The 15,180-nt window shown below is 42.8% G+C and overlaps 1 protein-coding gene across 3 annotated transcripts in view; it reads right to left on the bottom strand.

Moving 5' to 3' along the window:
• The window catches only part of GLDN (gliomedin), a 66,526-nt gene that overhangs the window by 25,245 nt on the left and 26,101 nt on the right, over positions 1-15,180 (bottom strand). For all 3 annotated transcript variants that reach the window (XM_088797208.1, XM_019730649.3, XM_074327744.2), the window contains one exon: positions 2,064-2,115. In XM_088797208.1, the coding sequence (XP_088653334.1) occupies positions 2,064-2,115 (52 nt within the window). The remainder of the gene's footprint in view (positions 1-2,063; positions 2,116-15,180) is intronic.

Below are 15,180 nucleotides of genomic sequence, written 5' to 3'. Positions count from 1 at the left end.
TCTCATGGTCACAGCTGGACGAGTCAGAAGCACCCACTTTTTCAAAGACGAATCTCATGTAAAAAGCTAGACCTTGTTCTCAGACCCCAAGCCCAGGGTCTGCCCTGGCAACCCTTCCTGTGGGCGTCTTCTTGGGCCTCTGGACCAAGGAAGGCTCTCTCCCCTCCCCCAACAGTTGCTGATTCAGTCCTGGGTCCTGTCATTTCCTCACCCCCAATCCAGACAGCTTGGCCTAAACCAAGCCACCACCTCACTTTGTAATTTGTGCTTTTCACCCCGAAGTTTTAATAGAAGAGCTTTCTGTGTAAAAGGAGGCCCAATTTCAAGCCGGCATGAAAGGAGAAGGCAGGAGCTAGCTTTTGAAAAGCATTTTGAGGTGCCAAAGAATAACCTCCTCAACCCATTTCCAGTGCAGATTGGATCCCCTACCCCCTGTCAATCACCCCTAAGTGGTCTCCATAGCTCCATCCTCCATCCACTGAACAGGCTCTCCTTCTTCACTAGATACATAGAAGGCTCTCCTTCTATCACTATAAACATCAAAAAGGAAGAGGCTTTTCCTGTGCTTCTCAACAGGGCTTTTGTGCCTGTAATTCTATCCACCTGAGCGTTTCTCTAGCATTTATTACTGTCACACGCAAGAACTCTGAAAAGGGACTTAAGAAAGGTGCTTAAGCTAGAAGAGTTTCAGAATAAAGAACCAAGTTGTTCTCAAGATATTTAATTTTCTGTAAGGGCTGAAATGTGACTCAAGTAATTCAATTAGCATTTCCCCAGAAGCCACAGGATTACAGCTTTTCTCTCTGAGGCCAAACTAAGTGAAGGAGAATCAGCCTCGAACTCGGGGTTCCTCAGGGAAGTGTTTCTTACCAGCCCACCACCCCCATTCAATCACTTATATAACCCCCAGATTTAGTCACTTGACACACTCCCATTGAGCACCGGTAACCTGAGGCACTGGGGAGAGTACCGCAGAAAAGGGTAAGGTTTCTTATACTTGATACACACCATGCAGGGTTTTTCAGCCTCCACCTGTAGCCCTGGGTGCAAGTGGAATGTGAATGGGACCTCCCCAGAGCCTGGAGCCACAGACTAAGGTGGCCCAACAATGCTGCAGATGGCTACAAAGTCTTTGGTTGCCCTTTAAAGTCAACGAGAGCTGTGCATTTACTCCATAATAGACTTTTAAAGCAAAAAAAAATTTCTCCCTGTTTCCTCAGAATGCTATACCCCCTTTGGAGAGGCAGGAAATGCAGTGTCTGAAATCAGACTGTATCAGCCCATCCTGGGATAGAAGGGCACACACACGAATTGGGTGATTGCTCCAAGGTCTATGGTTTACCTTGTCCCCAGGTTCTGGAGGCAGGAGGCAGGCACCCTTCCCCTCAGGCAGGATGCAGGACGCGGACTCGGTGAGACTCAGGTGCAGACAATTGCATTGAAACCGCTCCCCTCCTCTCCTGCCCCGTATACCAGGCATTCCTTGTTCCAAGGCTGATGTGTCTTGAGCTTGATTCCCTCCCTCCTGGCTATTTGTTCTTGATTCATTGACTAGAAGGGGGTAGGATGGGACCAACCATCCGTCCCACCTAGCACATAGCAGGCACCCAGCGCAGTCCTAATGAAACAGTGTCTTCTTGACTACTTAGCGGTTTGTTTCTAGAGCTTTCCATCCATGCTATATGTATCCTATATATATGATGGAAGCAAATACGTACTTCTGGTAAAAGAACACTATTCTCTGGTAAAAAGAACTCTATTTTCCCTTTTAAAAACGAATGGGAATAGGGAAAACATCTGTGGCGTCAGTTCAAGGTACTACATGTTTCCCATTACCCAACACCTATTTATTTTCCATGCTGTATTTCTATGGCAATACCAAAAATATTATTATTATCAGCATTTTTATATTTATATTACAATGGATTTTCAGCCCATTAAAAACATCTGGTAAAAGTAAAGCAACATGTATTTTTATAACCTAAAGTGTTGGGAGGTGCTCGTTCTGCCCCGGCATTGGGGCTGGCACACATGTTCTCCCGTGAGCGGCCCGGCCAGCCTACCTGTCAGGCAGATCCCCTTGCTGCTATTGCACAGGTCCAGCATCACTCTGACCTGCAGGGAGAGAAGGTGGTTAATAGCAGCACAGCAGGCAGTGGGCCCCGAACTTGCCCTTTATTCAGACAAGAAGAAAGCAATTCTAAAAATTCATGAAGTAACTTTGGGAGAACATGCAGAAGTCTGAGGAAAAGTTCACCTAAAACAGAAGAGAAACCCTTAAGAGATCCAAAGATATTTGATATCAGAAGTTCATCTGTCAACAACGTCAATGGAATGTCCTTGATTTCTACCCAATTGGGAAAAGACAGAGGATGGCGAAGGAATTGCCAAATTTGACTTTCAAGGCTGTAATGAGCTGGCCCCCTAGCATCTGACAAGGTCAATTTGTGAGCCTGAGTAAAGAGGGTGGTAGGCTTACTGGCGAGGAGCAAGCATTCCATTCACCAGCTGGGTGAGCAGGGATGAGGTAACCTTTTGACACTTTGGTTTTCTCTGAAAATGTAAATAACATAAACACCTGTCTTGGGCTCTGTCCCTGGCCGCCAAGGGTAGTAATCCTCATGCCATGTGGACACTGCCTAGTCACCGCTGGAAGGCCGTGTGCGGTGGGGGCCACTGCAGCCTGGTCTTCGTCTGATATCTGGTTCTCCCACACCCACTATGCAGCCCCTTCCCACTTCCATTCTCCATGCTGCTCCTAACGAGCTTCACAAAAACCAAATCTGATCGGGTCAGCCCTGATTCAAACACTTTCGTGATTCCTTGCTGCTCCAAAGATAGAGCAAAAGTGCTCCCTCTCTGGACTCATCTCACACCACTCCTCCTTCCCTTTCTATCCTCCATTATACTCTGCTTCAGTTTGCTCGTCGTAAAATGGAGAGAGTAGTAGTGCCTACTTCTTAGGATTGTTGCAAAGACTAAGTGGAATTACTCTATGGGAAGTCCTTAGAACAGTGCCTAGCATGTAGGAAGCACACACAAAAGTGCTCTCCATTTTGTGGAGGCAGCAGAGTGTTGGGTAGAAGCATGGATTCTAAAATCAAACTGTCTGTGTTCAAATCATGACTTTGACTCTCACAAGAAGCATGACCTTGAGCAAGTTACTTAACCTCTCTGTGCTTTAGTGTCCCTGTCTGTAAATAAAGCGTAAGCACCTACCTTATAGCATGGTCATGCGGATTAAATGAGCAAACACATGCAACACACTCAGAACAGGGCCCAGCACATGATACGCGCACTCTATTGATGCTATTGTTTTGATGGTTCCTTGAATTTGCCTGGAAGGACTTGGTTAATTTATCAATTTACCATCCAAGAATTTTAAATTTCTAGATACAGCAATTTTTAGACCCAAATAATGTGGCATTTCAGAACTATGGGAAGAAAATGCATTAGTTAAAAAATAGAGTTGACACAATAGGATAGACATCTGGGGAGAAAAGAAAAAGCTGAATCTTGATTTCATTCCTTATTCTAAATAAGTTAATTAAATGATAGTCTTCAAAATTGAAAAGTGAAAAAAAAAAACTAGTGAAAGTACTAGAGGAAAATATTTATAATGGAATTAGAGTAAGAAAGACTTTCTAAGAAGGAAACAACCCTCATACCATATATATGTAGGTGGAATGCAATGCATTTGACTATCTAGTAATTAAAGATTTCTGCAAGAGGTAACACTCAAGCAATAACAAAGAAGAAACACAAACCTGGAGGCTAATTGCAAAGGGCTCATGTATAAAGAGCTGTTCCAAAGCAATAAGTAAAGGAACCAAAAGAAAACTGGGCAATGGACCCAAACAGGAAATACAGAGAAAAAAAAAGAGTGCCTTATCTTCACTTTGAGTTAAAGAAATAAATCCAAATGATAAAATGCTATTTTTACCTCTTAGGTTTGATAAATAAGTAAATAAAAAAGACTAGCAGAGCACATACCACAGGGGTGATAGGCAGCGCTCTGACATCCTGTTGACAGAAGTACACTGTCTCCTTGGAGGGCATTTTGGCAATCTCTCCTGAAATTTAAATGGATCTACCTTTTGATTCATCAATGACGCTTTGGGATTTATTCTACAGATGCACTCATATATGTGTGAGAATATCTGAGCATAAAGATGGGTGCAGCAGAAGTGTGGGCAAGAGCAGAAACTGGAAACAACCTAAATATTTATCCACGAGGTCTGCTTAAATAAAGTGTAGCATAGTCATATAAGGAAATACTGTGAAAAAAAAATTTTTTTTAAACCATACTGTGAAAAAAAATTGTTTTAAACCATAAGGCTGATATTTTAAACCATATGGTTTAAAAAATTTTTTTAAGCCATAAGGCTCCAAGATAAATGAAAAAAACAAAACAAAACAGCAAAGTGCAGAGTAGCATGTATAACATACTTCCATTTATGTAAAAAAGTGGTGCACACACAAATGCGTCTATATGCTTCTTTCTTGCCACTATCAAGATTCTTTGTCTTTGGCTTCCTAGACTATTTCTGGAGAGAAATCTAAGAAAACCTCAAGTGAGGAGGGGTGGAAGGCCAGGTGGGATGGATCAGTACTGAGCATGATATGCCCTTTTGTTTTATTCGTTTCACTGATTACTCTTTCAATTAAACTCTTTTTTAAAAGAACATGTTTTGATTTGAGGGGAATAATTGTTTTGTCTTCTACTTAGGTTTATTCTCTTTGCCAGGAGGTCCAGAGGAAATCTCGTACTATATTTACTTTTTGTTAAGTCTGTCAACAAGTATTGACTGACTGCTTCAGCAATTTATTGTGAACTGTATCGTATTATATCACAAATATATGAAATGTACATGAACAATTTAAAGATGAATATTAAAACAAACATGTATATACCACCCCCGCCTTAAGAGCTGGAAACTTCCCAATGCCTGGGAACATTGCAGGTGTCCCTTCCCTCCCTGCTCCAACAACTCTCTGGGTTGAAGCATATTGGGACATATTATCCTCCCTTTTATACAGATAAAAACAGGGGCTTAGAGAGGTGGCATCATTTACTCAAGGTCATACTGCTGGCTCATAGACGAGCTGGGCTCAACTCCAGGTTTTCTGATTCCAGGTCTACTACACTTTTTATTATGGCTCTGATGATTATCTGAACAGAACCAGACAGAAAAAAATGTTCTATTCACTGTTTTTAGTCATTTTCATAAATGAATGTAATCAGCTGCACTACTGACAAAATTTATTGTGTAAAAAATGTGTAATTGCCCATTGAGAGAACCATTAAAGACTTTACAATGCTTCATTTGTTGCCTGGGGGATCACAGAAAGACGACTTTGAAACAACAGAAGCATCAATAGGGAAAATTAGCATTTCTCTTTTATACTCATCACTGGTCTGGGGTAGGCCCAGATTCTGTAAAGAAAAAAAAAAGGACAAGCTTTCGTTTCCTCATCTTTTGGCTTCATTTATATCCCAAATGTGAACTTAGATATTTACCAGTAAATTGTGTTACTCTTCACTCAGGAATATTCTTTTAACAAACTTGGGATGTATAAGATTGCATCAAGGTGAAACACAGGATATGAAGAGGTATGGCCACAAGAAAATCAGAAACATTTTTTTTTCTGATAATAATGATTAAGAATTTGGATGAAAATAAGAAAACCCCAAACTGAAAGTCACAAAATCTAGACTGTCAAATTAAGGAGTCCCCTCTGGTATAGAGGGCTTCCTAAATCTTGATTTCGGATTTGAGAATGGTAACGCCGGAAGAGGCCTTAGAGCTCATCGTCCTGGGAGTATCTGGCAAGTCCATTCAGGAGGTGGCCTTGACTGGAGGCCACCTCCCCCCACTCTACTCCGTTGCTCTGCTCCAGTCACATTGGCCATTATCATACAACGGTCTTTACCATGTCTAGTGCGCATGTATGGTGCCCTCATCTTCACTGAGGCTGTCACCTTGTGAGGAGGTCTTTCTCTGACTTCTCAACTGAAAGTCGTCCCAGAAGCTACTCCTGATCACCTCATCTGGCTTTTTGTCTCTGTGACACTTATCGTTATCCAATATTGTCATGCCTATGTATACATTTATTTATTACCTGTCCCTGCTCCCCAAAGAATGAAGCATTTTGTTGAGCAGGAAAACTTGCTCTCTCTTTTGTCTGTATCACTGCAGAGAAATGCGCCTTGTTTTGTTGCAGGAGGAACTGGGAATTCTTGGTAAACACGGGAAGGAATTCCAGGACATACCGAAATATTAATTCATGTCAACAAAGCCAAGTAAGCCAAGCAAGCAGAGGGTTTATTTAAAAAAAGAAAGAGAATAAACTCCCAAAATGCAGCAGTGGGCAGGCCCAGGAAAAAGGGCAAATGCTCCAAAGAACAAAGAAATTTAGGATTACATTTCAATGAGGGCGTGAAATATTCAGGGCATTCCCAGGGTGGGACTCTGCTGACCACTCATTCCCGTGGGGAGGTAAGATTCCCTTGTAGGAACTGTCATGGTAACACAGAGGATAGAGATTTTTCCCTGCCCGCAATGCTAATAATGTTATAATCCATTAAAATTAGCTGCACCTTTTTCTTAACAATGATCTCATCTCCTCTTTTCTTTATTTCCCTCACTTCCTCCCCCCGCCCCATCCCTCTTGTTTCTGCCTACAGTGACAGTTTCAGGTCTAGAACTTTTCCACTGGGGAGATAGGGTTCAAGTCAGAAAGCACATCAATGGGTTCCCAGGGAGCTCTTCTTTTGAGAGAAGATGACAATGAATTGCTAACCTGGATTTATGATGTGAAAATGTGATAGTGTCGGGAAGAGGGTGGGTGAGGCACAGAGAGCCCTGGTGGGAAATCTCCCAACCCAGCCACACTAGCTTGGAGGACACATTTTATGGGACCAACAGCTGTCACCCTGAGTGGCCTTAGTTACTTATTTGTAAAATGTAGACAGATGATTTCAAACTCTGCTCCCACCAAGGGGGTGGTGGGGAGGGAGTGGGGAGGAATACCTAGAAACCTAGAGTCAGGGATGAGAAAGCTGAGGTCCAGAGAAAGCAAGTGGAGTAGCTGGCCCTGGCTCACCCACAGCTCCCGGAGCTGAGTACTACTTTCTCCCACATACACTTTTCCATACTGCCTAGACTTTGCAAAAGGAATCGTCTGAATTCAACTTGAAATGCAAATTTTTGCTTTGAATACGAACAGAATATTAGATTTTTACTAGTTGAAAATGCATCCGTTTCAAGAAATCTTTTCTGTGCAGAAGTGAAAGGTTTTCTTTGCAGAAGTGTTTCTTCCTCATCAGAATGAATAGCGCTGAATGTGGTGAGCTGCCACTGCTCTTCTGAACACAAAACCTTGCGGTGGTGGTTGGCTGGCTGCCTTCTTGAACTCCCTTCCTTTCACCTTTTACTCTCAGGACTGATTCACGAAAAAGAAAGGGAGAAAACTTGCCTGATGTCACCAGCTGCTCTGGTTTGCACGTTGCTAAAACAATGTGTCCTGCCATGATTTCTCTGAAGTCCCTAAGTGCAGGTTCCCGTCTGCTAGCTGGAACACTTTACATTCTGAGTCACCTTTCAGATCTGACCTATTTTGTAACTTAAAGTCCTTTTTTTTTTTAGACAATTGAATACTCTTTATGAATCTCCTTAATTATGAAAATTGCTGTTATTATGTGCATGCAAATGATCCTTTAGAAACAGCTCCAGCGAGCCTGCCATTGACTGAGGTTCCCTGGCCTGCAGAGATGGGGCTATCAATGTGGTGGCCCGGCTGTTTGTACTTGAGGGTTAGACTGCAGGTGTTACAGGAGTCCCTCATGAAGGTCTGAAGCTGAGGTCAGCTCATCTCTGGGAAAGGCAGGCATTCGCACTGAAGCCAAGACATGGTGACAACAATCTGCAAACCTCAACAGGAGAATGGGGTTTGCCTTGTATGGGGGTGAAATTCTGGGGCTTGACCTCCTTCTTGCAGCCCCACAGGGGTCAGCCAAAGGTCAAGGCATTTGTGAGCTCAAGGGAGCAAGCCCTGGTCATCCCACATCGGCGGCCTGGGGGCCCTATGCTAGTGTTGGTTCATCCTGCTTGGGATCCTGAGAACCCAGCTGAATCCTGCCCGGCCTTCCCCAAAGACCCTGAATCCCACAGATTGCCCCTTCCTGAGCCCACCAGTATCACTGTGTGGCTGATGGTTGGCACGCTTTTTTGTGCGTTATTCTGGCTTCTAACCAGACAGGCTCTTATTGCTAGGGACAGTTTCATCTTTTTTTCTGTGTGTCCCATTCACTCATCCATCCCCTTTCCTACCACTGGGATGAGTACCACCACTGGTACTCAATAAATACTTCATTATCGATTACTAGTTCAACTGGGCGGGAAATGTGCTCCTTAATCAGTGATATTCCTTTCTGACTGGCAGTAACATTGTTTATGGGAACTGAATATCTAGCATGTTTACCTGTTTCTCTTTGTGCCTGTTTGCTTAGGATAACTTCACTTTAGCAAACATTCCACTAATCCCTAGAAAACAGGCGCTTGCAGAGGCTAGTGTTCTCCAATTAGGGCCCCCGAGACATGGCTGTCCTTCTCCTGCCCCATATCAACATCACTACTGTTGGGGAAACTGACCTTAAAATGGTTCCCTCCCACGTGGAACTGAGCAAAAATGGTGGCCCCAGCGGAGAGAAAAGTCCCCAGGCTAAGCCCCAGCCCACTTCCGCATAAACCCCCTCCAAGCCACACATGAGCCAATCACTCACCAGACGACACCTACCCCTTCCCCGACTCAAGGAAGTCCCCAACCCATAGAAACCTGCTCAAAACCTTGGTAGGGGCTCAGTCTTTTGGGAAGGATCCCACTGAGCCTGCCGGCGTAATAAAGCTGTGTTCTCCCTGATCTCTGCGTGCCGCTTGAGTTTCTTGGTCCTTGCCGTTTTTCTGCAACACTACAAAACCAGAAACCATGCATGTGCCCCTGGCCTGTCGGGTAATAACACAAACCTTTCGTGCCTGCATGGGCTGTGCACCCACGGCCGGTTAGGGCTGGGTCAGCCGGGCAGAGACTGGAGTGCTGACATGTAAAGGAGGCTCAAACATCACTGAAAATGCAATGCCATGGGGAAAACATGGTATTCACCAATTCCTCCTTTGCTCAGTGCATTAGGATGGGAGTGGAGGCCAGCCTACTCTCCAAAGAGTGGGGGAGGGGACTGGGAGGGATTCAATTTATCCCTATGGTGTTTACTTTGCTGAATTGTTGCTGAGAAGCTGAACAGTGTTGTCAGAGCTGAAGCCTGAGTGCAGCTTCCCATGGCTGTCCTTCTCAGCCTGCCTCAGTCATTGCCTGGATGGATTCTCTAATAAAATGCTGAACAAATAACTAATGAGTGTTGGTTTGGAGTCCACCCACAAGCCTCGGTCAGCCCACTTGCACACAAAGGCTGGGAAGTCACAGAAGCTGAGGCAGGTCGTCTGGGCTCAAGACTCCTCAACAATCCCAGTTGCAAGGGGTTGTTCCAGCAAACGTTCTCACCCAATGTCTCCAGGAAAATTACTTGCAGCTAGGCCTTGGGGAATAGCCCAGTATGACATTTATTAACACTGGGCATGTCCGAAAATGCGCGACCAAAGTCCCTGAAGGAATAGGTCCTTCCCCAGGTGTGTCTCAGGCTTTCTTCAGGCTCTGACCCTGGGTCAAACAGCGGGTGGCAGATGACTGCTGTTTCTAGTTGACTGCACAGGGCCCTGAACAAGCTCCCCAGCCCCTTGACAGAGTAGGACCCATGGCAACACTTGCCCCAGGGAGCAACTGTGAGGAGTAAATGAAGTTCTTATAAAAACAACTCTGGTGTTATAAACACATATTGTTTTATGATTTGAATGTAAATCAGCTGACTCTGCTTTTTGAAAAATCAACGCATACTATTTTAATAAAAGTATTTAACTAAAGTCTACTTACTGTCTCAGTTTAGCAACTAAATTCAAATGTAATATAGAGGATTTATAGAAATAACCGATACAAATTGATAAGCACCATAACCCACTAAATATAAGCCACCATTGGTCATTACAACCCCCTTCCTAAACCTTTCTCTTCTTCCACTGGGAGTCCCTTATGTGCCAAGAAGCCCTAGGTTCTCAGCCTTGTCCTGCCTGCAGTTCAAGTGGCTGCCTCTCTGGAATGGCCAGTCCTTTTGCATTTCCTCCTCTGGCCTGCGACTCACTGGCAGCAAGAATTCCTACTGGCACCAACTGGCTAACCCAGCTCAGGAACCAAAAACACTGGGCTACCTCAGAAAAGGCTCAGGACGCGGTCTCCCACCATCTCCTGTGCTGGGTCTTCCTTCCTCCAGGTTGGAAATAGACACAAATATGGAAACAACATGGTGTTGTATCTACATATACTGTGTCTCATCTTGAGATAGTTCTCCTCCAGTCATCAAAAAGAAAAAATTGCCACTAAATATCAAGTTACTGATTTCAAATTCCTGTCTGTATTTTTAAGTTGTTTTGTTGTGAATTGCCTATTTGCGAGTCTAGCAATTTTACAACTTATTCTTGCCATTTTTTTCATAAAGGGGAAAGGCTCTTTTTCTCCATATATTGTAAACACATACAAATGTAATGGAATAGCTTTTAAACGAAATTATGTGTAACTATGAGAAAATAGAAGTGACTATTGGGATCTTGAGATTCTTGAGGTAGGGAAGAACATTCTAAGCATGGAAGCAAGAGAAGAGCCCATAGAAGAAAACCTTTATAGATCTGATGACATGAAAATAAAAATTTTCATGTATAAACATGAAACGACCTATAAACAAAATTAAAACGCAGTAAGGACGAAAGGGGTGGCGTAAAGAACATGGGCTTTGGAGTCAGACATGCTCCGTCTGATCTGAGTTCCAATTCCTTCACTCACTGGCTTTGTGATCTTGAACAGGATGATTTACCTCTTTAAGGCTTGGTGACCTGTCTGTAAAATGGGAATGATAATAATGGTGATCACTTACTTCATGGGGTTGTTATCAATATAAGGACATTTTTGACATACTTAAAGCTCTTAACATAGCGTTCGGCAAGTTGTAAGTTCTCAATAAATGTTATAATCTTTGTTGAGGGGAAAATATGTGTGTAATACACAAAAAACTAATAACTTTCCTATAAAAGGGTCACTATAAATTAGTAAGAAAAATATTTTTAAAAATAAGCTAAAACATGAATGAGCAAATCTCACACAATGAAAACAATTTCAAATTACCAATAAACATGAAAAAATACCTTCACCATAATCAAATGCCTGCAGCCCCCTCCCTGGTGTTAGAGATCCAGCCTGTCCCAGAGTCAGTTGGGCCTTGCTCTTTTAAACGTCAAACTACCAAGCCTCTAGTCCCTTCTCCCACCCAGTCTGGTTTAATTCCATTCCTGTGATTCTCCAATTTAGGGTGTATTAGAATCACCTAGGGAGCAATTTACATGCAGACTCCCAGGCTCGACCTCCATCAATTCTCACTCAGGAGATCCAATGTGGAGTCCAGACATCAGCATTTTAAACAGATGCTCCTAGGTCTTTTTGATGCAGATGGCCCCCACCCAAACATTGAGAAGTTCTATTTGTACCCATCAAAACAAAGGCCTGTTCCAGCATCTTCCAGGTCTCTCTCTCTCTCTCTCTCTCTCTCTCTCTCTCTCTCTCTCTCTCTCTCTCTCGCCCCCACCCCCCAGAAAACTTCCTGCAAGCTCAGATCTCGAGAACAGAACCCTGCCTAAAGAGGTGGGGATCTTTTTCTTTCCCTGATGATTCTTTACAAGTTTTAAAAAACAAAGCAAAGCAAAAGGATCACAGGGTAACTTCTCCATAAGTTACATGCTACATTAACTTATTAATTTGCAAAATAAAGTAATTTAAAAATTACAGTTTTTATACCTTTCTGTATTTTCCAATTTACTATAATGGGCACACTCACAATCAGAAAAAGGTTACAAGACTCTAGTCACTCTCTCACATCATGTATCATTCTAGTTGTAGCTTAGGTGTCGCTTTCCTGGAAACTCTTTCCTCCTGTCCCAGGTTGGAGATGTTCCTATATGGTCCCACAGCATCCTGCTCTATTCCCATCAGGGCACTTATGTCATTGCCTGATTACTGGTTTGTTCCCTACTAACTGTAAGCATTTGAGGGCAAGGGAAGTACATATCTTGTTTATTTTTGTAATACCAACATATAGTCTACACCTTCTACATAGTAAGCTGTCAATGAGTAGATTCTTTGTCCCTCCTTAGGAAAGAGAAATGACCACTTTCCCTTCCTGAGCATCCTGGAATCAAACTGGATTTATCTTCTGTTCTTTTTGTGCTTCCTTTGATTTCTTACATAAGTGCTAATGAAACAGTAGGACTTTCTTGGTATGAAGTTGGAATATATCATTTCTAGGATGGTCAGCCATGTGGAACTTACCCAAGGCAGTGTGTTTCCTTCCTTTGGTAATTAAAGGGTACCTGATTACGCAGTAGAACATAAAAGGTAAAATTCACAATGTCTAGCATCCAACAGAAAATTACCAGGCCTGCAAAGAAGCAGGAAAACACGACACATAATGAAGGGGGGGGGGGAAATCAATCAATTGAAACGCATCCAGAAATGACCCAAATGAAGGAATTAGTAGACAAAGACAATGAAACAGTTATTTTAACTGTGTTCCTAATGTTCAAGAAGCTAGAATCAAGATTGAATATGTTAAACAGAAACATTAAAAATATAAAAAACACAATTTAAATTTCTAGATATGAAAATTACAATGAGATGAAAAGTACACTGAATTGGACGAAGAACAGATTAGACATTGCAGAAGAAAGATTAGTGCACTTTAAGGCATAGCAATAGAAACTAGCCAAAATGAATCACATGGAGAAAAAAAGACGAAAAAAACCCCAGATTATTAGTGAGCTGATACATGTGTAATTGAAGTCTCTGGCTGACAGGGAGGGCAGAACAATATTTGAAAACATAATGGCAGAAAACGTTAAAACATTCAAAAATTTAATGAAAACCATAAACCTGTATCTCCTATAAGCTCAACAAAACCCAAGCACAAGAAGCATGAAGAAAATGACACTAAGGCATATCATAATAAAACTGCTTAAAACATGCCAATAAAGGGAACGTCTCACTCACATTTCTGAAAAGAAAATATTTTCATTTCTATACTCAAAATAATTTTCAAGAACAAAAGCAATGACTTGTCAGACATTTTTACGTCTACGATGCTCTAGCTAAAATGGACCACCTGCTGTTCAAGTGCCTTCTTCCTCCTCCTGAAGTTCTGCACAATCCTTCCAGGCTTGGCTTAGACGCCGCCTCCTTCTTGAAAGCTTTCCTGATCGCCCACTGGATTTTAGTCCTACTTCTCTTAGGGTCCTATTATTCGTAAGTGTTTGAGGATTTGTCTTTTCCCTCCCACTAGCCAATACATTCCTTGGGGGCTCCTTTGTTGTTGTTCCTCACCACCCACAGAGTGTACCCATGCTGCCCAGAACAGGCGCTCAATCGTTTGTTATACTGACTTACATAGTGCTCCGTTGGTAAAAGCTTTCTTTTAAACTCCTTTCCAAGATATTTCTGACTGATTTAGAAGTACCTATTTATTCATCGGCAAACACCTGATAAGCTGGGCCCTGTGCTTAGAAAGGTAAGATAAAAATCTCTGGCACAAAAGGCTCACAATACAGTTAATTGATTTCATTTGGTTGTTTAGAAAAGAGCTTCCTTTTTAAAAAAAATTCCTTATTGGGTTCAATAAGGAATAGAGAAACTTTTGGTTAGAGCCTCCCTGTGTCCAGGTAATGACTATTCTCTCGCTCAGCATCTCCACTTCTTCCTGGTACATGTCGAGCCGGGTTCCCCTCCCAGACGCTGCTAGGCAGCTGCCTCTTCCACATCTTCACTGGGACATCTGGTAGAAATCTCAATGCTAACATGTGCCAAATGGAACTCCTGATATTCCCCTCAGACCCGTTCCAGCTGCAGTTCTACCATCTCAGTTAATGGCAATTCTATCTTTGCATTGCTTGGGTACTAATCTTGAAGTCATTTAACTCCTTCCCCTACCACACTTCACATTAAAGCTAGGAGCAAATTCCATCAGCTTGACCATCAGGCATATCTAGACACTGTCTACTGCTTATCATGTCTACTGCTGCACCCCTGGTCTAAGCTACGCTCTTTCACCTGGATTATTGCAAGAGTTATATTAATGGCCTCTCTGCTTCCACTGCTCACCCTGCCCATACACAGAGTCAAGTCTCATCGTAGTGACTCTTGGAAAAGGTACTTCAGATCATGCTACTCCTCCGCCTAAAATCCTGTAAAGACTCCCCATAAAGACCAACATCCTCACAATAGCTTGCAAAGTCCTACATGAACTGGCTCCCTTATTCCTCCTCCCCCAGTTATCTTTCTGACTTCCTTTCCTTCTACTCCCTTCCACTCTGCCCTAGTCCCCATCCTGCTCCTTGAGCTCTCCAGACACTGTCCCACCTCTGGGCCTTTGCACCTGCTGTTCCTAATGCCTGAACGGCCCTTCCCCAGATAGGCACATGGCTCACTTTTTCTTACTTCAAGTTTTTTCTCAAACCTCACCTTTTCAGTGAGGCCTTTCCCACCCACATGACATAATTGCATCTTCCCCTTCGCCATCCCTAAACCTCACCCCTTTATTGTTCTCCATAACATTTATCACCTTCTAATATTGTAAATAATTTACTTTGGTTTTTTTCTGTCCCTCCCCATCAGAAGATAAAGTCCAAGAGGATGGAGAGTGAGTGTTTTGTTCATACTGTTTCTCGTGTACCCACAATAGTGCCTGGGATAGGGTAGGTGTTCAGTGACTACGTGTTGAATGGATAAATGAATCTCTGACAGGTGGAGCAAGCCTCTACGTCAGTTTTACCAATACCTGACACCATCTCCTATTTGGAGGGTAGCATGAATTTTGAGGAAGGAATTTAAAATGTGTTCTAGGACCCACCTTCAAAATTCTTAGCATGGCAAGAAACTAGATTCAAAACTGGGCTTAGTTTGTATTTACACTTGTTGAGTTGTGGATGAATTCATCTGTGAAGATGTATTCATCAAATCCCTCATGAGAGGCCCAGGGAG

Source organism: Rhinolophus sinicus, chromosome 3, assembly GCF_057876585.1.
Source record: "Rhinolophus sinicus isolate RSI-liver-muscle chromosome 3, RSI-T2T, whole genome shotgun sequence".
Taxonomy (NCBI): domain Eukaryota; kingdom Metazoa; phylum Chordata; class Mammalia; order Chiroptera; family Rhinolophidae; genus Rhinolophus; species Rhinolophus sinicus.
This window is presented reverse-complemented; position numbering and strand designations above follow the sequence as displayed.